Source organism: Linepithema humile, chromosome 2 (assembly GCF_040581485.1).
Source record: "Linepithema humile isolate Giens D197 chromosome 2, Lhum_UNIL_v1.0, whole genome shotgun sequence".
NCBI lineage: Eukaryota > Metazoa > Arthropoda > Insecta > Hymenoptera > Formicidae > Linepithema > Linepithema humile.
Genome location: NC_090129.1, coordinates 11550852 through 11574480, shown reverse-complemented (window position 1 = coordinate 11574480; position 23629 = coordinate 11550852). Strand labels below are relative to the sequence as shown.

The 23629-nt window shown below is 43.8% G+C and overlaps 1 protein-coding gene across 1 annotated transcript; it reads left to right on the top strand.

Annotated features, from left to right (window-relative positions):
* Positions 1–1409: 1409 nt before the first annotated feature.
* On the top strand, positions 1410–2975 carry LOC136997615 (uncharacterized). Its single transcript, XM_067348489.1, has one exon. It carries the CDS (start codon positions 1410–1412, stop codon positions 2973–2975), a length of 1566 nt encoding a protein of 521 aa, XP_067204590.1.
* The last annotated feature ends 20654 nt before the right edge of the window (positions 2976–23629 follow it).

Genomic DNA, 23629 nt, shown 5'->3' with positions numbered 1-23629 from the left:
TCGGACACCGACGAAAGAGGGAGAAAAGTGTTGGAGTTTCTAGCATCTACGGACCTGGAGATTTTCAACACAGGAGACGAGTTCACCTTCTGCACTATAGCAAGAAGAGAAGTGCTCGACATCACTGTCTGCTCCAGGCAGTTGATACAGGAGGTAGTGGAGTGGAGGGTCTTGACGGAACCTTTGCTCTCGGACCACAGGCAGATCACCTTCAGGATAGCTAAGGCTAGGGGGAAGGAGGTCAAATTCAGGAACCCGAAGAAAACCAAGTGGGACTCCTATAAGGAAGACCTTGCCAGCAGTCTTAAAGGCTTCCCTAAGAGGCACGGGACAGAGGACGAACTGGAGACCTGTGTGGACTACTTGCAGAGGTCTCTGGTAAACTGCTACAAAAGTAATTGCCCCGAAAGGGCGGTTACAAATAGTAGAGGAACTTCCTGGTGGACCCCTGGACTGCAAGGTCTCAGAGTGGCGGCTCGTAGAGCCTGGAACAGAGCTAGGAACACGGGCCGCCAATCCGACTGGGAGCTCTCTAAGAGGGCACAGAAGGAATATAGAGACTTTGTGGTTAGGGCGAAACTGGAAAGCTGGAAGAAGTTTTGCGAGGAAGTAAAGGGAATGCCTGAAACGGCAAGAATCTGCAGGATCCTCGCTAGAAGCCCGGATGCGACTTTGGAAGCCATCGCACTCCCTGATGGGACGGTGGTGACTGGAGAGCGATGTCTGGAGCATCTACTGGAAGTGAGCTTTCCGGGCTTCCATAGGGAGCCGGGAGAGCTATTTGCATATAAGGAGCCGGGCTCACTCAGAAGAGCCCGACAAGCGGACTGGCGAATGGCGGCCAAGATTGTCATGCCCGAGAAGGTCAAGTGGGCAATTAACACCTTTAAGCCCTACAAGTCAGCGGGACCGGATGGCGTCTTTCCGGCTCTTCTACAAGAGGGACTGGAACAGATCGTGGGCCCACTGACCCGAACCTTAAGGGCTTGTATCGCGATGGGCTACACACCCAGCGCATGGAAACTGGCCAGAGTAGTTTTCATCCCGAAAACGGGAAGAACGAGCTACACCAAGGCAAAGGATTTCAGGCCAATTAGCCTAACATCGTTTCTCCTTAAGACATTGGAGAAGCTGGTGGACGCGTATCTGAGAGAACTCTGTGGAGTCACCCTCTCCACAAAAATCAGCACGCGTATCGTTCGGGCTATTCCACCGAGACTGCTCTACATTAGACGGTAGCGTTTATTGAGGAGCAGCTGGAAAGAAAGGGCTACGCAGTGGGTGCTTTCTTGGACATAGAGGGCGCCTTTAACAACACACCGCACGAGGTAGTGTGTGAGGAAGCCGCCAGAAGGGGTGTTCCGATGAAGCTCGTCGAGTGGATCCGGGGCATGCTAGGGAGGCGTGTGATGACTTCGCTGGGAACTGCGAAAGTCTGTGGGTGGGTGGGAAGAGGCTGCCGGCAGGGCGGAGTACTTTCCCCACTTTTATGGTGCCTGGTAGCAGACGGTTTATTAAAGGCACTGGACGATAGAGGCTTCACTGCACAAGGCTACGCGGACGACGTGGCAATACTTGTGCGAGGCCCTTTTCTAGAGACGCTTCTAGAGCTCATGCAGGGGGCACTGGAAGTTGTAGAAGAGTGGTGTCAGAGGACGGGTTTGGCGGTGAATCCACTAAAAACCGGTCTTACTGTCTTCACTCGCAAATACAAGGTGGACACCATTGTGGGACCCACTCTTGGAGAAGTAAGGTTAGTTCCGACCGAATCAGTGAAATATCTGGGAGTTATCCTGGATAGGAAACTGCTTTGGGAGGAGCACCTTCGTAACCGGTGCAAAAGCTTGTACCAATATTTTTGGATGTGCAGAAGGACCTTTGGCCAGACTTGGGGTTTGAAACCGAGTATGATACACTGGATCTACACAGCCATACTTTGCCCCAGACTCACATACGCAGCCGTAGTATGGTGGACTAGGGTGCAAAAGAAATCAGCCAAAGTTGCGCTGGAGCATGTCAGGGCTCTGATTTTGAGAGGGGTTCTGGGTGCTATGGTTACGACACCAGTGACGGCGATGGGCGTAATGTTCGGCATCGAACCATTTCATCAGGTGGTAGTGGCTGCGGCAGCAGTGGCGACATACCGTCTAAGATGCAAACTAAAATGGAAGAAGGGAGCTCGGCATACGAGGCTGCCGGAAGACGTTCTGCTGGATCCGATATTCGAGATGCGACAGGACAGAATACCTTTTATTCGGACTTCTGATAGGCGCTTCAAAGTGCATATACCGAGGCCGGAGGAGTGGAAAAAGGAAGGTGGAAACTTAGGGGCTCGAGTGCGTGGAGGAGATGTCTGGTATACGGACGGCTCCAAGACGGACACGGGCTCCGGGGCCGGCTTCTTTGGCAGTCGAGAGGGATGGAAGGAGAGCATTTCTCTCGACAGTTATGCCACGGTATTCCAAGCGGAGATTGTGGCTATCCTAAGCTGTGCTCAGACCGTACGGAGTAGGGTAGAAGCGGGAGAGCACATCAGAATTTGTACGGACAGCCAGGCAGCCATCAAGGCGCTGGGGGCTCCGACAATAACGTCGCGGTTGGTTCGGGAGTGCAGAAGCGTTCTGAACGAATTGGCGAGAGAGAGAGAGAAGTCACCGTTATATGGGTGTCTGGTCACTCAGGCATCCAGGGTTATGAATGTGCGGAATGTGTTGGCAAAAGCGGGTTCAGAGACAACGATGGTAGGACCGGGGCCGGCTTTGGGAATCCCCTTTTGTCTAGGAAAGGGGAGGATCAAAGAATGGCTCCGCAGAGAACATCTAAGACACTGGAGAGTGGAATCTGAGTCCAAATGCAGACAGGCTAGAGCTCTGATGGGAGATACTCCTAATAAGGAACTGGCTTGGAGCATAAGGGCTTTGAGTAGGAGAGATGCCAGAACAGCGGTACACATACTGACGGTCATGGCACCTTAAACTACCACATGTACAAGCTTGGGCGTAGCGATACATCCAGGTGCAGGGCATGTGGAGACGACGAGGAAACAAGCCTTTACGTACTCAGCGACTGTCCTGCACATGCAGGGTTGAGACACAGGATGCTGGGCTCAGCACTACTTGGGCCCGATCACTACTGGGCTCAACACTACTTGGGCAGATCAGGAAGCTGTCAGTGTGGATCTGATTCTCTTTTGGAGAAAAACAGGTCTCTCATGAGTAAGTTTATGAGGGTGGCACAATGGACAATGTCTGGGTGCCGCGGGCGGCGCTTCGAAAGAGGAACGCCCCCCCGTTACAATATAATAATAATAATAATAAAAGTAAACATTTATCACTACATAATATATAGGGTGATTCAAAATAATCTGATGTCCTTGCAATGCCATATTCTTGAGCGAATTCTGAGACAATTTTTCCTTTTACGAAATTTTGTCCGAAGCTTAGTTTTCGAGTTATAATTAAAATAGGTAGCAACTTACGAGTTCGGTACAACGGGCAGGCAGGGACGCGCAACGTATAATGAGACTGTCAAGTGTTTACTATCGTCTTATGACGCATTGCACCGTCCCTGTCTGTCCGTTGTATCGTAAGTAGTAAACTATTTTCAATTATAAGTCAAAAACTAAACTTCGGACAAAATTTTGTAAAAGGAAAAATTATCTCAGAATTCGCTCAAGAATATGGCATTGCAAGGACATCAGGTTTTTTTTAATCACCCTGTAGAACTTCCCAGACAGCATACATGTCCAAAATACACCCAAAGGATACCCAGAGGACGTTCTATCATCCCAAAAACGTCTTTGGGATACCCTGTGGACGTCTTTTGGATATGCTGTGCTGTCTGGGTTTTGATTTATATACAGTCGTTTATTAAGGTTAAAATTAAAGTTCAGGTTCAATTAAAGTTAAGCCCTACGCACAATAGAGAAAATATTAAGAATACAAATAAAGATTAAATATTAGCAAGAGCAGTATGGAATTATTTTTGTAACGGTACGCCAATGCACACCGTTACTAATTGTGTAAGATAATTTTTCTTTATTTAGGAAAATTATCAAAGATCCAACGCCAGACCACTCGTGACATAATAATCGTCGGGAAAGCAATTTAAGAAAGCAAAAAGGGATTGTCCAATAATCACCCGTGTTCCGTATGAAATTAGATTTTATTCTCACTTCACCTTACAGTCGCGTGAACGATACAAATCTCCTGCTCACTCTCTGAAGCTCGGTCAAAGACAAAAAAGAAAGATTCCGAGCCGGTTGCTATATCCCGCGATCGTCACTTCTCCTGAGCCAATCACTATGTAGCTGTTAGATGTGCGCGCCTCCACTGAGATAAGCGCACCATCTCAGCAGAATTAACTTTATACCCAAACCTAAAGGTGATCCATCATACAAATCCGGAGGCTCTTACGGCCCTTACAGCTCGGCCAATTGAACGTGACATTCGTCCCGAATGTTAATTCTTAACAGACAAAAATAAATTTTTAATAATCAATACAATAAACTTTTTATAAATAAAACAAACTGTGTGTATGTGTGTTGGATGATAAACTTAATTGTAAGCTTAAATTGTAAACTTAATTATAAGAATAATTGAACGTAAATTTCTTGTATTAAAATACATTGGATAGCTAAGTATTGTTTATTAATGTCACTCAACACAACCAAAAGTAACAATCAGTTCATATTACAAAATATAAACGGATTAGTAGCTAATTTGCTTTGTTTATTTTCTAGTTAACGCATTACTAAACTCTAAAAAAAATATTAGAATGCTAAAATACGGAAGCTCTTATCATTAATCGGTTTTTTATTTAAAATTACTTTTCATCACAAAACAGTCTTTATCACAGCTCATTAAAAACGCCAATATTATTATCAGTATCAGACTTTTATAAGGTATAGAAGGCCTATCACTGGTCCAGTTTCCACCGAAATCTTCAATCCGATTCTACTTTGGTGCAAAACAAATTTAATGTGCTGTTTCCATTAAAAGTAAAGTATTTGTGGATCAAAGCGGGAGTAAAATGAGCGTAGTCTATCGCATTTCCATCGACTTAAATTCGGTTCTACGCCAGACTAGGTGCTTCGGTGGAAACTAGGCCACTGTAAATAATAGCCTTATCTTTTATATAATCACAAAATTCTTAACTTCTAATAAACAATTTTTAAATCTAGAAATTCTTAAATCTAAAGTACACAGAAGATTAACGTTAAAGATAAATACAAAAGATAAACGAAAAAGTTACAAGGTGTATTCTTAAACTTATGTCAAGGCATACTTAATTTGTCGTAAATTTTCATACGATCAGGCGAAAGAACTGAGTTATACGGCCTGGATATATGATTGAAACCAGGTACACACGGTCACAAGAATGCCTTAACACATGAATTTGTCAACCAGTGTCAAGGCACATTTGAATTAGCTTGTAAAGTTTACACTTCTGCAAGTTCATGTGTTAAGGCATTCCTGTGACCGTCTTTACGTCCTGTACTACATACCTATTTTTATTTAAAACTTTGTCACGATATATGGTCCCTTAAAGGCGGGTTTAAGTTTCTTGTCTTCTCCTAATTTTAATACGGAATCCCTAATATAAACAAAGTCTCCAGCTTTGTATTTGGAAGGAAGCTTGTGCCTCTTGTTGTAGTAAACTTATATTATATTTGTTACGTCCTGATAAAACTCCACAATTATTTTTTTTTCTCACGAGTTTATAATTTGTTAGAAACGAAACCGTATCTGGCAAACTCGAGAAGTAATAAATTTTAAATTGTTTGCATGATACCAATACCACTAAACAAGGGTTCTCAGAACTAGCCCCTTCCACACTGGTTCTGACAAAAAATTATAAACTGCACCTTAACTTACAGGCACGATATTTGAACCTTTCTAACCATTGACCTTTCTAAACCATTGACAGAACTGACATCATAAACTAAAGGCTTAATCACCACAGCCCCAAATTTTCTGCAGCTCTGAGTATCAAAACCAAACAAAGATATTTTCTTCTCTCGCGGAAGTAAAAACGCTTTCAGTCAGAAAAGACGACACCAGTCAAGAGGTTGCCAGGTCGGGTTACTCGGGGTGCGCTATCTATATTGTCTAAATATCCTTGAACCGGCGGGCAGTTATAAACTTGTCAACCAAATTATATTACATAAGGACAAAAATCACCTTATCAGACTCACGAACTACCACTCGAGGCATAAATTTTTCTAAGTGTTAGCATTTTTACGCCCCACTTAGACCAAAACAACCAATCAATTTTTCCGTAGGAGAGGGGTAACATTTATAAAAACCCGTGTTAGTCCTATTAGTTCAGTTCAGTTTAGTTGAGTTCAGAAAAATCTCATTGTCAGTTCTATTCTGATCAGTCAGTCTAATTTAGTTCGGTTCAGTCAGTTTGTCGTTACGACACCGATCGCTCAAATACCCAGTGCTATCACTTGGATTTTCGTGCGTGGCAAACAATCAGTTTGCCACGCACGAAACCAATTGCTTACCAAAAAAGCGCAACTTCGACAACAATCGGAATTACTACAACAACAACAAGAGGCCTTTGCTCGCGATAAGGACTCCTCAGAGCGCGATCTCAAAAAAATTCGACGCGGTTTAATTGAAAGGGAGACCGAAATCAACAAAAAGTTCGAATCACTTGTAACGTCCTCCGGCCTTTAAATTCAATTTTTTCTAAACGTCTTTTTTCAAAGAACGTTCTCGAATATTCCATTTTCCATACCTTTCGAGAACATTCTCGAAGTCTCTCAAATGTTCCATCTTTCACACCTTTCGAGAACATTCTCGAATCCTCTTGAATATTCTATCTTCCATAACTTTCGAGAACATTTTCGAAGTCTCTCGAATATTCCATCTTCCATACCTTTCGAGAACATTTTCGAAGTCTCTCGAATGTTTCATCTTCCATACCTTTCGAGAACATTCTCGAAGTCTCTCGAATGTTTCATCTTCTACGCCCTTCGAGAACACTCTCGAATAGAATATTCTTTATTTTTTGCTAGATACCATAAAACTCTCGAACGTGCCCTGTCCCAGAAGCACGTACGGTACTCGGGACCCGCCATAAAACCCTTCAACTTTCTCTTTTTTTCTAGAATCATAAAACCCTTTGAACCAAAAATTCCAAGACTCCCTTTTTGTGATAAGGACAATAAAAATCTCTGGGTATAAAAGGACCCACGCTAGCCAAGCGAAGGCAGTTCTACTCCGACTACGACACGAGCAACATCTCTGAATCCGACTCTATCAAACTTAAACTCTGTATCAAACTTAGAATTATTTAACCTTAAGCGTAACTTAGTAAAAGTGTTTGTAACGTGCAACTTAATAAGTGTTTGTAACGTGTAACTTAGTAAAAGAAGTTGTACTTTAATATTCATAATAAAGTGCTTGTTAAACTAACATCTCGGCTCAACTATTTCTTACGTCTTCAACCTACCTTCGAGGTACTTCGTCCGGAAGCTACCACCGAGATCGACAAATTGACAGCACGCTCGTTTTGCAACGGACTGCCACTCAGTTACAGATTACAACTGACTTCAGACTTGTACGTAAATTCTTTCGCCGCATTTTTCCAAGTAAAAGCCCTCGCAAAACGACAGGAACTAGATAACGAAAGGTTTAGTACACCACAATGTAATGAACAAAGCGTGTATCACACCAATCAGCCGCTAGCCCATTCGACCCCCGTCAGACTGAAAACTACCACTGTAGACGAAAACAGTCGGGACCTCGGAGGACATACTAATAACATTCTCCAACAATACCCAGCTACCAACCACAGCATTAAGCAATGCAGGTACTGCAAAAATATAGGACACGAAATTGAGGAATGCCGGAAGAGGCAATACAATAACTTCCGACTAAACCAGGGAAATGCGACGCACTTCTCGATATCAACGGGCAAAACTCGAAAAGGAGGGCCGTAACGGCCGAGTCGCCCGGTCAACACCGTGACTACAACAAACGAAGAGAGCAAATTGCGGTGTTAAGCCCACGCGATTTTGCACACACATTCACTCTGAGTCTCCCCGCTCTAGGGCTGTTGGGAGAGCCAAATTTTATGATTGATACTGGGGCTGCCCCTAACCTCATTAAACAATCGTCAATAAATCTGAGACAAACCGCTTTTTCCGCCCCCACAATATACCTGTGCGGGATCACGGAAGATAAGGTCGAAACCCTTGGTGTAACCAGCGTAAAATATTTGGGACACACCATTAATTTTCACGTAGTCGGGAACGACTTTCCGATCCCACAAACGGAATCTTAGGATCCGACTTCTTGCGCGACGCCTCTATCTTAGTTTTTATAAATCGCACACTCACCTGGAAGGGGATATCCTTGCCTCTCGGTAAACCAAAAACTATAACGATTCCGGCCAAAACACGGCCACCCTACCAGTCCATATAACCAATACCATAACGACCGGCTACATGCCTAGAGTCCAGCTAAGGGACGGCGTCTAGGAGATGCAGTCGTCACCAATCGGAACGAAAAGGCTTACGTCGGAATAGTGAACGCATTAGAAGAAGATTTCGAAGCAGAAATCCCTACTATAAAACTCGAGGAGATAGAACTATACGACACCGCGTGCCCATCGCGGATCAAGGGCGAATACAACCAGGATCACCTTAACCCTGGAAATAATCAAATCAAAATCCAACGTATAATGGCTACCACCGATCAGAGCTCAAACGCCGAAACCCGCGCCGAAGCTATAAAACACTTCTTACGCCTAGACCATCTGAATCAAGAAGAAAAGACTCATGTAGATAAACTAATCCATGACAATGTAACGTCTCACCCCTTTTTCCGCTTATTTCTTTTTGTTTATAACATAGGTGTAACGTTAACGGCGCACTAGAATATAGACAACTAACGTGCGTAGAATATAAATCAAGATACAGACATTCAACATTGCGTAGAGTATAAGAATCTAATATTGCGTGTAGTATAAGAATCCAATATTGCGTAAAGTATAGGAAACTTACATTGCGTACGAGATAAGCATCAACGAGCGACCCTTCCTCGACCCATCTAACCTTTTTCGCTCGTAAAACGAGATAAGCATCATCGAGCGACCCTTCCTCGACCCTCCTAACTTTTATCGCTCGTAAAACTATCGCTGGACCCTTCTAACCTTTTTTGCTCGTAAAACTCTTATCAGACCATTTCCCAACTTCTCGCTTGGGAAACTTTCTCCCTCTTCACCCACACAGCCTCTTTTCCCTTTCCACCAAAGGAAAACCTTTTCTTCCACTCACCGAAGCGTTTTCTCTTCCACAACGCCCTCCCACCTACGCTACATCTTCGAGCCGCCGAAACTCTTTTGCAGCAGCTCAGGGAGAGCCCTCACGAAATCCAGTCAGTTCCAGCTCCGGTCTCGACCCGAGACCACTTTTAAATCTAACTCCTAATTCAAACTCTAATATCGTAGTCTTCTAATTCTAAAGTGAGTTTATTGTATCGGAATATATCTAGTGTTAGACTTTAATGTAAGAACAGTGTAATAACTCTTGAATATACTTTTATTTGTTAATCGAAATACTAGTGTTCGTTTATCTACCTTCATTGAACCTTTTCCTCACTTTACCAGAAGTAAGCACTTGCCTAGATCAGTAGTGGTGCGGACCGCCGCACACTGTTAATCGAAGCATACATCCGTAGTATTTGGTGCGGACCGCCGCACACTTATTACAGACTACATCAACTGGCATTTTCCTTTCGACCAACAAGTTCCCATGCCTAAGTCCAAGACGCGCCGGGCCGGAAGCAAATATCAAGCTCGTAAGCTACTCGCTAATTATCGGTTCGGACCCGCGGACGCGAATTGCATTAATCATCTTGGAGTCGACGATCCACGAGGACTTTGAATACGAAGTATTGTTCGCGTCGCACAATCCTAGTATTTGTGACTTCGATCGACGTGAGGGCTACAACCGCACGAAGCCCTGGCCGTATACGCTGATCCCGCTGACGCTGGACCCACTGCCAAAGGTCACTGGAATCAACCCTGCGGACCCAAAGTGGACTACCTATTCTAATCGACAGCAGGAGTCAAGCAGCCAATAATAGCAGCTATATCCAGCAACAGTGAGTATACGTTCAATACTATATTTCTAAGGTCGTAAACCTATACCCCTCGGGTAGGCCGTAAACCTACACCCTTCAGGACGATCGTAAAATTGCATGTGTTCTAAAGTCGTAAACCTATACCCCTCGGGTAGGTCGTAAACCTACACCCTTCGGGACGATCGTAAAACTGCACGTGTTCTAAAGTCGTAAACCTATACCCTTCGGGTAGGTCATAAACCTACACGGGTTAGAGTCAGAGTTATAAGATCTTTATCAGATACGAATCTTTCTTTTGGGAAACATCGCGTGGGTCCCATATGGAACATCGCTCTACCGCGTGGTGCACTCTAGACTTTTTGCATATAGACAACAATAGCAATCAGGGCGCAGACCCTTTGTGTAGAAGTTGTATAGTCCGCGATCCTCTGATACCAGTAAATTCTCGGTGCCTCCTAAGACGGCACAGTTTAGTGATTCACCCACATCCAGAAGTGCAGCGGTGTTACATCTGCCACCAGGAGTTGACTATCGTCCGTGCATCAAACAATTGTCTCACTTGCCGAGTTGTACTAGCTGATTTTCTCCGCACTCACCCGACGCAGGGATCAGAAACCGGGTTTGAGGCTACTCACATAGCCCTGAGCCTAACACGCATCGCTACCGGGCTCTAGAGGCCCCCTAAAATACTCGTGTACGTCATCGCACGTATCTCCGGGTAGGATCGCACAGATCTCGCGACCCGAAAATCTGCGATTGAGTCCCGCTATATCCGGACAGTTTACTTTAAACACCCGTGATTTGCTGGGACGTAACAACAATAACAATCTTTTCTGGCTCCCTATAGACAAACTGCACAGCACTGACGTGCTCACCCACAAAATCCCACCTATTAACGATTAACCTATTAACACAAAACAATATCGATTTCCTCCCGTCCATAAGAATGAAATTAACAAACAAATCAAAACCTTACTGGAGAATGAAGTAATTAATCCATCTATCTCTCCTTACAATTCCCCCCTTTGGATCGTCCCAAAGAAACCGGATTTTAAGGGAAACAAACGCAGGAGAATGGTGATGGACTATCGCGACCCCTGAACAAAAAAACCGTAGGAGACGCCTATCCATTACCCAATATCACCGACATACTGGATCAACTCGGCAGCGCTAAGTACTTTAGCGTGTTTGACCTTGCTTTAGGCTTTCACCAAATCAAGATGGATAAGAACCACGTGCACAAAACAGCCTTTTCTACATCTCATGGGCACTACAAATTCATGCGGATGCCTTTTAGCCTGAAAAACGCTCCCGCTACATTTCAGCGACTGATGGACCAAGTACTGAGCGGACTACAAGAGACGGAATTGTTCGTTTACCTCGATGACATAGTATTATACTCCAGTTTTCTCAGAGAACATGAAATCAAATTAAAAACTCTCGCCGAACGCCTCAGACGGGCCGAACTCTGTTTACAACCGGATAAATGTGAGTTCCTCCGGAAAGAAGTGACCTATTTAGGCCACGTGATTAGTGAGACTGGGGTCAAACCTGACCCTCAGAAAATCAAAGCTGTCCAAGATTTCCTTACCCCCAAGAACGCTAAAAACACAAGAACATTTGGAATCTCGTGAGTTTATTAGCTCAGAGTTCAGGGGGGTTAAACGTAGCGCAAGAATTCAATATCCGCGTTTTTTGTATCACCCCTCCCGTGGGACGTGGATATAACGCGATAGATATTGTTGGTAAACGCTCGATAATAAGTAACACCGATAATCTGTGTTTTTCTCGTGCGCTCGTGACGGCGCAAATTTATAACGAGCGTGGAAATGTACGTACGGGCGAGTTGCATGCAAGATAAAACGCAGTGAGAATACAAAATTCGCCGTTACAACGCAAACTTGTACGTGAATTAACGAAAAAAGTTAGTATCGCGATTCCGGAAGACGGCTGCGGAATTAAGGAAATCAAACATTTCCAACAATATTTAGCCGCAGAAAATGTCGCAATAATAGTTTACAATTCTGACACCTTTGGACGCAGGGATAAACCATTATTCGACGGAACCGCGGTACTAGCCTCTCTACATCGCGAACCTATATCCCGATTAAATATTTTATTTCGTCGTCGTCGAATCGCGCCATTAAAGCGTAATTTTAAATTTAAGAGCCGCTGCTGGAAGTAGAGGGTATTGCATTCCGTGCAACGTAGCTTATCGTAGTGACCCGAAAGGGCATCAATGCTCTAATAAATGTCCACGATGTAACGGGATTTCAACTTGCGAGAGATTTGAACAAGAGCGAATACGCTGCACGAAATAAAATCGCGAATTTTTTAATTACGCGTGCTTTGAGTGTTATCGCGCGCAAAAATTGTACGACAGGCATTTGCTTCAAAGCGTTTGAACTGTTATACGATTTTGCAGCGAGCGCGATCGTTTAATCGAACAAAAGAAACAGCACGAATGAGGTGTTACATCCTACATGTGTAAATCCTTAATAGTTGTAGAACCTCCGTCATCCACCTCCCTCCTCCTCTTTGAAAATCGCACGAGGTTCCGCCCTTGGTAAAAGGAGTTAAGTCTCTTGACCAGAAAAGGGAACCACGAACGATTGGTTGAGGCCTCTAACAGCGTAATATTGATCCTTATGATCGTTGACCTGTTCTCAGCCAAAGGAAATCGTTCGGCTCGCGCGGTCGCCTCTCCTCATACCGACCAGCAAGCAAAGACCACAAATTTGCCACAATAACGCAAAATAGTTCGACGCGCAATTTATCCTCCGATATTTAATGGAAAGCGGTATTTCAACAAAACCTCGAGTAATTTTGAGCGATACTAAAATCATAGTACTAACGGTAGGAAATACAAAATTTATCGACACTGTTAATATATGCCGAAGCAGTTATCCAAATTACCAAAGGCTTTCGGGCTGACGAATACTTTGGATAAAGGCATTTTTCCGCATTATTTAACACAGCTGATAATCAATCCTATGTAGGACCGTTGCTGAGCGCCGAGTATTACTCTCCAGAAACTATAAATACGAAAGAACGCGAACAGTTTTTAGCATGGCACGATGAGTTAACCCGGGCGAATTATATTTTTGATTTTCAACTCGAGATATCGCGCTATTGTCGCAACGACGTGGATATTCTTAGACGAGCATGCATGGCTTTTAGGAAAATTTTCCTGAGGCGCGGAAAAGTGTGTCCATTCGAGGAATGTAAAAAATCGCTTCCACGTGTATGAGGGTTTTTAGAAAAAACTTTCTGCATGAAAGCGAGATTGGTATAATTCCATCGGGTGGGTACAGACACGCGAATACGCAATCGCGCAAAGCACTGCGTTGGCTGGTGTGGATGGAGCGAGAGCTCGGTCATCCCATTATTCACGCAGGGCGTACTCGCGAATATCGCGTACTCGACGGCACACTCGTCGACGGATATTACGAATCGTTAGAAAACGGCGTAACGCGACATCACGTGTTTCAATTTCACGCATGCTTTTGGCACGGTTGCCCGTCGTGCTTTAGAATCAACCGCGACAGTAACCTCTCCGTAAACAGCGAACGTAGGGATACGATCGATTTGCGTTATGAGCATACCGTCGCAACGACATATCGTCTTCGAAAACGCGGATACACGATGACGGAGAAATAAGAGTGCGATTTCAATCGTGCAATAGCTGTAAATAGCGTAATGCGGGAATATTTACAGCACCATCAAATAGTTGAAAACGGACCGCTCAATTCGCGCGATGCGTTTTACGGTGGCCGTACGGGGAATGTTGCGACTCGCTATGAAATTACGGGTACAGAGAAGATACGATACATCAATGTATGTTCTCTGTATCCGTATGTTTTAAAAACGGGTACTTTTCCGATCGGGCATCCCACGGTGTATGTCGGGGAGGAATGTTCGGTACTAATCGGAGAAGGCCTGAATTACGATTTCGCCTCCGTCGAAGGCCTAGTACGTTGTAAAGTACTCGCACCACGCGATCTCTTTCACCCCGTGTTACCGTATCGCGTACGCGGAAAACTGTTATTCGCGTTGTGCCGCAGTTACTGCGAAACATTTTCACGCGAAAATTGTACACAAGCCTTCCGAACGTGAATTTACAGTGTAACGTCCTCCAGCCGTCATACATAAATTTTTCTTTTCCTAAACTCTCTCTAAAATATTCCACCTCTAGAATGTTCTCGAACCTTCCAGCATATTTCATCTCAGAACGTTCTCGAACCATCCAGAATCTTCCACTTCTAGAATGTTTTTGAACCATCCAGAATCTTCCACCTCTAGAATGTTCTCGAACCTTCCAGCATATTCCATCTCAGAACGTTCTCGAACCATCCAGAATCTTCCACCTCTAGAATGTTCTCGAACTTTCTAGAAGAATCCGTCTCAAACGCACGTACGGGCCGTCCCTCCAAACCTTCGAACGTGCTCGGCACCGAGGCACGTACGGGACCTGCCATAAAACCCTTCGACTTTCTCCAACTCTTTTTTTTCTGAGACCTAACTGTAAGACCCTCCAACTTTCTCCAACCCTTTTTTTTCTTGAGATCTAACGGTAAGACCCTTCAACTTTCTCTAACCCTTTTTTTCTTGAGACCTAACGGTAAGACCCTTCGATCCCAAAATTCCAGAACCCTGTTTTTGCTACAAGAGTAGTGGGGCTTTTTGGGTATAAAAGCACCCACGCTAGCCGTGTTTAGCTCAGTTCTAACTCCGACTTTGATGCGAATACAACTCCCGAAACTCGCACCAAACTCTAACTCTACTAAATCGTAACTTTGCTAGATACTATAATAACGTAACTTTACTATAAGCTAAGTGTAATTCTATCGAATATATAACTTGTGTAACTTTACCAATTCAAGGATAAGCCAAGTGTAACTTTTATTGAATATAGTCTTATTTATTAGTTAAAGTGCAAATGTTCATTTAACATCCCACACAACCTCCACCTCATTTTGCTGAAAGTGAGCACGTGCCTAGAGAATCTGTGGTGCGGACTGCCGCACGCTTACTGCAGATCACGTCAACCAGCATCTTCCTTTCTAATAATCAACTCTCATGCCTAAATCTAAGACACGCCGGGGCGGAGTTAAGTATCACGCGCGCAAATTGCTTGCGGAATACCGTTTCGCGTCCGCGAATACAAGTTGTACCGAGCACCTCGGGGTTGAAAGTCATAAAGATATAGAGTACGAGTTGCTGTTTGCATCGCACAACCCCAGTACTTGCAATTTCGAGAGACGCAAAGGGTATAATTCTTCGAAGCCCTGGCCATACACGCTGGTTCCATTGGCGCTGAATCCGCTATCAAGGGTCACCGGAATCAATCCATCAGATCCACGTTGGGCAGCCTACTCCAGTCGACCACGAGGAACGAGCCATCATCAAGAATATCTACGTCCAGCTCCGGTAAGTGCATAAGCAAAGTTGTTATTTCGAATCGCGAAGAACTCAGAAGCGTGAGTACAAGTTCTGGAATCTAACCCTAAAGGACCTGTCGTAAAAGTAAAACGGGCCTTCGAGCCGTCGGGTTTATATAGGGGCCATAAACCCTACGTGCTAAGACAGGGATCATAAAAACCATCCGTCGAATCCAGAACCTACTAGATTATTCTCGCAGTAACGGAAGATCACCTTTTAACGCTTCGCGCCCGTCTCTACATGAAACACAATTTCATCGCGTGGTGCACGTTAGATTTCTTACACGTGGATAGTAACAGTGATCCTATCTCGACGGCGCTTTGTAAAAACTGTGTGATTTTCGACCCATTAATCTCTATCAACTCTCGGTGTCTTTTGAGGCGACACAGCCTTATAATCTATCCAAGTGCTGATATAAAATGTTATTGCATTTGTCGTCGCGAATTGACTATCGCTCGCGCATCGAATAATTGTTATACTTGCCGGACCTTATTCGCAAATTTCCTCCGCACCCGCACCGTACTTGAATTAGAGGAGATAGGTTCGAAAACCATTTGCATAGCCATAAGCCAAACACGCTCCGCCATAATTCCATAAACCGCCCCCAGTTACTCGTGTACGTTGGTCGCACGTATCCCCGGGTAGAATCGCATAGATTCAGTAACCCGAAATTAGCGATCGGTCCCTCCAATCCGATTAACTCAGTAAGGTACTCGTGATTCGCCGGGACGTAACAACGGGTACATGGGTATCGTGCGAATTGCGCAAAGCGATTGAAAAAGGTTATTTCGTGTCGGAGGTTAGTGAGATTTGGCAGTACAACGCGACACGCTACGATCACGGTACGCGGCAGGGTGGGTTATTTGCCGAATATATTAATACATTTTTTAAATTGAAACAAGAAGCCGGCGGGTGGCCGAGTGAATGTATTGATGGCGAGGTGTAACGTCCAGTATCCCACCCCATCCCTTTATTTTTCTAATTCAAATACTAATATTTAACAGCGTATAGAATATAGTAATCTTGTTAGTTTAAGTATTAACATGTAACAGCGTATAGAACATAACATAGCAATACGGGTCCACCGATGTAATACTTTTTGCTCGTAAAACCCTTCCACACCTTTTGCCTCTATAAACCTTTCCCTCTATGTAATACTTTTTGCTCGTAAAACCCTTCCACACTTTTTGCCTCTATAAACCTTTTCCCTCTACGTAATACTTTTGCTCGTAAAATCCTTCCACACTTTTTGCCTCTATAAACCTTTTCCCTCTACGTAATACTTTTTGCTCGTAAAACCCTTTCACACTTTTTGCCTCTATAAACCTTTTCCCTTTACGTAATATTTTTTGCTCGTAAAACCCTTCCACACTTTTTGCCTCTATAAACCCTTTCCACCTACGCAAACCTTTTCCCTTCCACAAACTCTCCCCACAACTCTCCCCTACACAACTTTTCGAGCCGCCGCACCGCAGCTAAGCGAGAACGCTAGCCAGAACGTGCAGTTCTAACTCCGACCTCGACGCGCACACAACTCCTAAACTTGCACTAGATCTACTAACCCTAACGTAACTCTACTAATTCTAACATAAGTGAAGTTGTAATCTTACTAAACACACACATATATATATATATACATATATATATATATATATCTTGATTTATCTATTAAACGTAACTCTACTAACTCTAACATAAGTGAAGTTGTAACCTTATCGAATAATATTTGATTTGTTTATTATAACGTAACTCTACTAATCGTAATATAAGTGAAGCTGTAACTTTATTGAATATAATTTGATTTATTGGTTAAAAGTGCAAACCTTCATTCAACAACCCCACAATACTTCCCATCCCTCGCTGAAAGTGAGCACGTGCCTAGAGAATCTGTGGTGCGGACCGCCGCACACGTTTCTTCAAAAGCACACATCTGTGGTACGTGGTGCGGCCCACGGCACGCTTATCGCTGATCACAACAATTGGCACCTTCCTATCGACCTCATGTCGAAATCTAAAACACGTCGGGGAGGAGTTAAATACCACGCTCGCAAGTTACTTGCGGAATATCGATTTGCGGCCGCGGATACCAGTTATACCGATTACCTCGGGGTCGAGAGTCGCGAAGACTTAGAATACGAGTTGTTGTTCGCATCACACAACCCCAGCACCTGCAAATTCGAGAGACGGGAGGGATACAATTCATCAAAGCCTTGGCCGTACACGCTGGTTCCATTGACATTGAAGCCACTACCAAGGATCAACGGAATCAACCCTGTCGACCCGCGTTGGGCCGTTTATTTCAGTCACGTACAAAGTACGAGCCATCATTAAGAACATCTACATCCGGCATCGGTGAGTGCATAAATAAGGTTTACTAATTGAATCGCAAGTAACCCGAAGCGCAAATATAATTCCTGAAACCTATCTCTAAGAGACTTGTCGTAAAAGAGAAATCGACCCTCGGGCCTTCGAATTTATAGAAGGGCAATAAACTGCACGTGCAAGGGTAGGAGTCATAAACTGCACCTGCAAGGGTAGGGACCATAAAACCTTCGCCAACCAAGAACCCATCGAAATACTTTTGCACAGAATTCCCTTCTGGGCGCCTCGCGCCGCCTCTATATGGAACACAATTTTATTGCGTGGTGCACGTTGGACTTTTTACACGTGGATAGTAACAGTAGTCATACCCCAACAGCGCTCTGTAGAAACTGCATGATCTTTGACCCACTAATTTCCATCGAATCTCGGTGTCTCTTGAGGCGACACAGTCTTGTGATCTATCCAAACCCCGAAATAAAACGTTGTTGCATTTGTCGTTGTGAATTAACTATCGCTCGTGCCTCTAGTAATTGCTTCACTTGCCGAACCGTATTCACGGATTTCCTCCGCACCCGCACCACGTTTGAGCTGGAAGAGATAGGTTTGGAAGCCACTTGTATAGCTCTGAGCCAAACACGTGCCCCAATAATCCCATAAACCGTTCCCAGTTGCTCGTGCACGTTCATCGCACGTATCCCCGGGTAGAATTGCATAGATTCAACAACCCGAAATTTGCGATTAATCCCGCCCATCCGATCGACTCATTACGAGTACTCGCGATTTGCCGGGACGTGACAGAGACTAAAGAACGATATCTTCGCGAGGAAACCGAAGGTATCGTTCTCGAAAGTAACAATATCGCGAAAAATTCGGGATTACGTTCGGTCGCAAAGTTGTGTCTAAATTCTTTTTGGGGGAAATTTGGCCAACGACCCAACCTAACGAATACCGAAATCGTAAGAACTCAGCAATGATTAGCGAGTTTGCTCACGAGCCCCAAACACGAAATAACCGAAATACTCCCGGTAAATGAAGATGTGATGTATGTTTCATGGCGACTGCGGGAAGAGGCCGACGTTCCCTCGCCTCTTACCAACGTCGTTTTAGCGGCGTACACGTGTAACGTCCCATACCCCTCTCCTCCTAATTTTTCTAACTCAACAACTACTAGGTAACAACATAGTTATGTAAACAGCGCATAGATCATAGCGAATTCAAACAAAATGTATCACTCTTGTTAGTATAACACAACATGCGTAGAATATAACACAACATGCGTAGAGTATAAGTATCTAACATGCGTAAAGTATAACACAACATGCGTAGAATATAAGTATCTAACACGCGTAGAGTATAAGTATCAAAGTGCATAGAACCTAGCACAGTAATACAAAACCCTTCCTAGACCCTTCCAACTTTTTGCTTGGAAACTGCACGTGTTCGGGTAGGTCGTAAACTGCACGTGTTCGGGTAGGTCGTAAACTGCACGTGCGAGGGTAGAGACTATAAAACCCTCGCCAGGCCGAGACCTTTCGATATACTTCTGTAGAGAATTCCCTTTAGGGGAACCTCGAGCCGGTTCCATATGGAACATCGTCCCATCGCGTGGTGCACATTGAACTTCCTACACGTAGATAACAATAACAACAATAGACATAATCTAGATGCCCTCTGCAGAAGTTGCGTGATCTTCGATCCTCTAATCCCTATCGAGTCTTCGGTGCCTCCTAAGGCGGCACAGCCTGGTAATCCACCCGCACCCCGAAGTACAACGATGCTGCATTTGCCGCCAAGAACTGACTATCGTTCGCGCATCGAGTAATTGTTTCACGTGTCGAATCGTACTCGCGGATTTCCTCTGTACCCACACCGCGCCGGAATCAGAAGAGCCAGGATTGGAAGCTACTCACATAGCCTTGAGTCAAACGCGTACTACCATAATCCCGTAAGGCCCGCTAATTACTCGTGTACGTTATCGCACGTATCCCCGGGTAGGATCGCGTAGATCCCACGACTCAAAATTTTGCGATTAATCCCGCTATATCCGATCAACTGACTATAAGTACTCGTGATTTGCCGGGACGTAACACACGACGGCGCTAGCGCGATTAGTGTTGTATAAATATTTAGAACGCTTAGATCGGCGTGTTTTATATTATGATACCGATTCTTGTATTTATGTAAGCAGCGGTGATTCTTCCGAATACGAGCCACGTACGGGTAATTTTTTGAGCGATATGACGGACAAACTCGAAAGCTACGGATCCGGTAGTTACATCGAGACGTTTGTATCCGATGGCCCGAAATTTTATGCTTACGTTGTTTGTGTATCGTCCTCCGGCCGTTATATTAAATTTTTTTTTAAACGTTCTTCCTCAAAGAACGTTCTCAAACATTCCTGAATTTTCCTTCTGCTAAATCTTTCGAGAACACTCTCGAACCTTCTAGAATATTCCATCTTCAGAACGTTCCCGAACCTTCTAGAATATTCCATCTCCAGAACGTTCTCGAACCTTCTAGAATATTCCATCCCCAGAACGTTCTCGAACCTTCTAGAATATTCCATCCCCAGAACATTCTCGAATCTCCTAGAATATTCCATCTCCAGAACGTTCTCGAACCTTCTAGAAAACCCTCGAACGTGCCCTGTCTTAGAAGTACGTACGGGACTCGCCATAAAAACCTTCGGACGTGCCCAGTCCCCGAGGCACGTACTGGACTCGCCATAAAACCCTCCAACTTTCTCCGATTCTTTTTTTTGGAGGGACCTATCGTAAGACCCTTTGAACCCAAAATTCCAAAACCTCCTTTTTGCGATAAGAGCAATAAAATCTTTGTGTATAAAAAACGCACGCTAGCCAAGTAAGAGCAGTTCTACTCCGACTTCGACACTATCCACATCTCTGAATCGAGACTTAGAAATATTCAAACTCTGTATCGAAACTTAGAAGTATAACAAGTTAAACTTAGTCTAGTGAAGTATCTGTTACCTATTAAAGTGTTTGTAACTCAGTAAAGTGTTAGTAATTCAATAAGGCGTTTGTATGTTAATATTCTTAGTAAAAATGTTTGTTAAAGTAATACTTCAGTCTTAAACTATTTCTCGCGTATTCAACCCTATCTCAACCATTACCCCAGTCTTGTTGTTTCGAATCAGTACTCAGAACTACTTGCTCCGGTGTGGACCACCGCACGCCTCTAGCCTGGAATTTTCGAACCAACAACATCTTCCTTCATGCCAAAATCCAAAACGCGCCGTGGAGTGAAATATCGTGCGCGCCAATTATTCCTCCAATACAGTAAACCGGCTACAGCGGAAAACTCGATATACATCGGTGTGGAAGGAGATCATCTCGACTACGAGTACGAGGACTTGTGCAGGAATTCTGACCAATTTTCTCGGCGCGAAGGATATAACTTTCACTGGCCGTGGCTCTTCACTCTGATCCCGTTAGGCAGCATTTCGTTCTCTATCGACCCTGCACGTATACCGTTGGGAGACCCGAGAAGGACCAAATACATTTCAAACTGAGAACGCTTGAAGATTGGTAAATCCAAAAATTTAAATAATTAATAATTAACAAAATCACGACGTCTACGACCCTGTATTGAGCCGATTAGCATTAAACAATAAGCAACCGAAACCTCTTAGATCTCTCTTGAACGTTCTGGATTCTTCCAGAACTTTCTCAAGTCAAACATTCTAGATCTCTCTCGAACGTCCTGGATCTTTCCAGAACCTTCTCAAGTCAAACATTCTAGATTTCTCTCGAACGTTCTGGATCTTTCCAGAACCTTCTCAAGTCAAACATTCTAGATCTCTCTCAAACGTTCTGGATCTTTCCAGAACCCTCTCAAGTCAAACATTCTAGATCTTTCTCAAACGTTCTAGATCTTTCTAGAACCATCTTAAGTCGAACATTCCAGATCTTTCTCGAATTTTCTGGATCTTTCTAGAAATTTTCAATCAGAACTTTTTAGATTAACAACTTATATTAATTACACCGAATACCTTTCAAAACGGATACCCCTCAAAACGGATTTGTACTCCTTTTGTTTCCTAACTAACTAATTAGATTGCGCGTACCCAGGGTAGGGTCCCATGTATCCTTATGTAGATCCAATAACTCGAAAAGCAATCGTGTCCCTCGAGTTTAGTATTTATATCCAAGACTTGCTGGGACGTAACATTCGCACACCATACGGACTTAGGCACGAAGTTTGCAAAATAATGGGTATAATCCTAAACTTTGCAAACTCACGCTTAGTTAATTTTAATAGTATAAGAGAATTAATATTACAAAAAGAGTGAAACGCGGATACCCCGGATTTAATGGACTCCTAGAGTCGCAAACCCCAAATCAGGCTCTCGTGAGACGCTTACGTTACATTACGAGAACAGGCGCTAGATCTCATAGGTCATCTTCACTGCGACGTTTTCAATCAGGATAAATGATTAATCAACGGGGTGGAAGTTAAAATGAGACTTGTTTGCTCGAAAGATTCATTTTGTCTTATGAAATCTAATTTGCTGTGAAAAATACGCCTTCTAGACGCTAGTCTGCTCGTTAGAAGAGCAAAGATAAGCCCTGGTGTGTTACTCTCGCATGCGAGAATGTTGAGTAAAACCACCGCCAAATATCTTCTCACAAAAGTCGAAGTTAAAACATTTACGATTCACGCTGAACTCGTAGGAGAATCGATAGATAATGTAATACTCGGACAACTGCCAAAACGTGTAATAGTCGGTTTTATCGATAACAGAGCGTTTAATGGTGATAGAAAACTGAATCCGTTTAAAAACTACGGTATAAATTTCTTTTCTCTGTATACCGATGGTATGCAAATTCCCAGTAGACCGTTATAACCAACCTTCTCGAAAGACGAAGACCTTTACGTCGAAGCCTACCACACGCTTTTCTTGGGAACCGGCATTCACTTCTTGAACGAAGGAAATTCTATAAGTAGAGAGGATTATGCCCAGGGCTCTTTTCGCTTTTGATCTTACCCCCAATTTGTCCGCTCATTGCACCGGACATTGGAATCTCGCGAAACATGGTAGTTTGCGATTAGAAGTGAAATTTGATAAGGCGCTTACCGCAACCGTTAATTGTAATGTTTATGCAGAGTTCAATAATATTCTAGAAATAGACTCCTCTCGACAAGTTATCGTCGATTTTGCCGGTTAGGTTTTTATAACGCCAAGCCTCTGCCTCCCACCGCTACTACTACACACATTTCGTAATGCCTGTTTTTCTTAAATGGCATGTAAAGCATCGAAAAGAGATTCAGTTTTGTTCGAGACACGAACGTCGTCGCTTCGTTTGAAAAGAGTGAGTACTTGGACATAACCATGGATATAGTCATCGATATACAGGGTTTCCGCGATGCCGACAAGAAGTTTATTCCGAAAGAAGTGGCTGTTGTCGCAATTAACTCACCAATCATTGGACACTGGATTATGACGCCTCCCTATTCTTTTGACGATTTACCCGAAAAATCGAGACGAGAAAACAATTGGCTTTCGCGAAATTATCACGGAATCGAGTGGTTTGATGGCAAAACCGATCTTAAATGTTTCGTAATACAACTACGAGAAATAACACGTCGAACGCGCTATTTCTATAGCAGGGGGTAAGAAAAGGCATGCTATTTGCGGCGTCTACTTTCCAGAAACGTATATAATCTAGAAGGAATTTCTCCGGCATTTAAAAATTTGTCAGAAGACAAAGAAAACGGACATCGGTGCTCTCACCACGGCTTTC

What these genes read in the sequence shown, in the direction of transcription:
- LOC136997615 (XM_067348489.1), top strand. Translation starts at nt 1,410, where the DNA reads ATGACTTCGCTGGGAACTGCGAAAGTCTGTGGGTGGGTGGGAAGAGGC.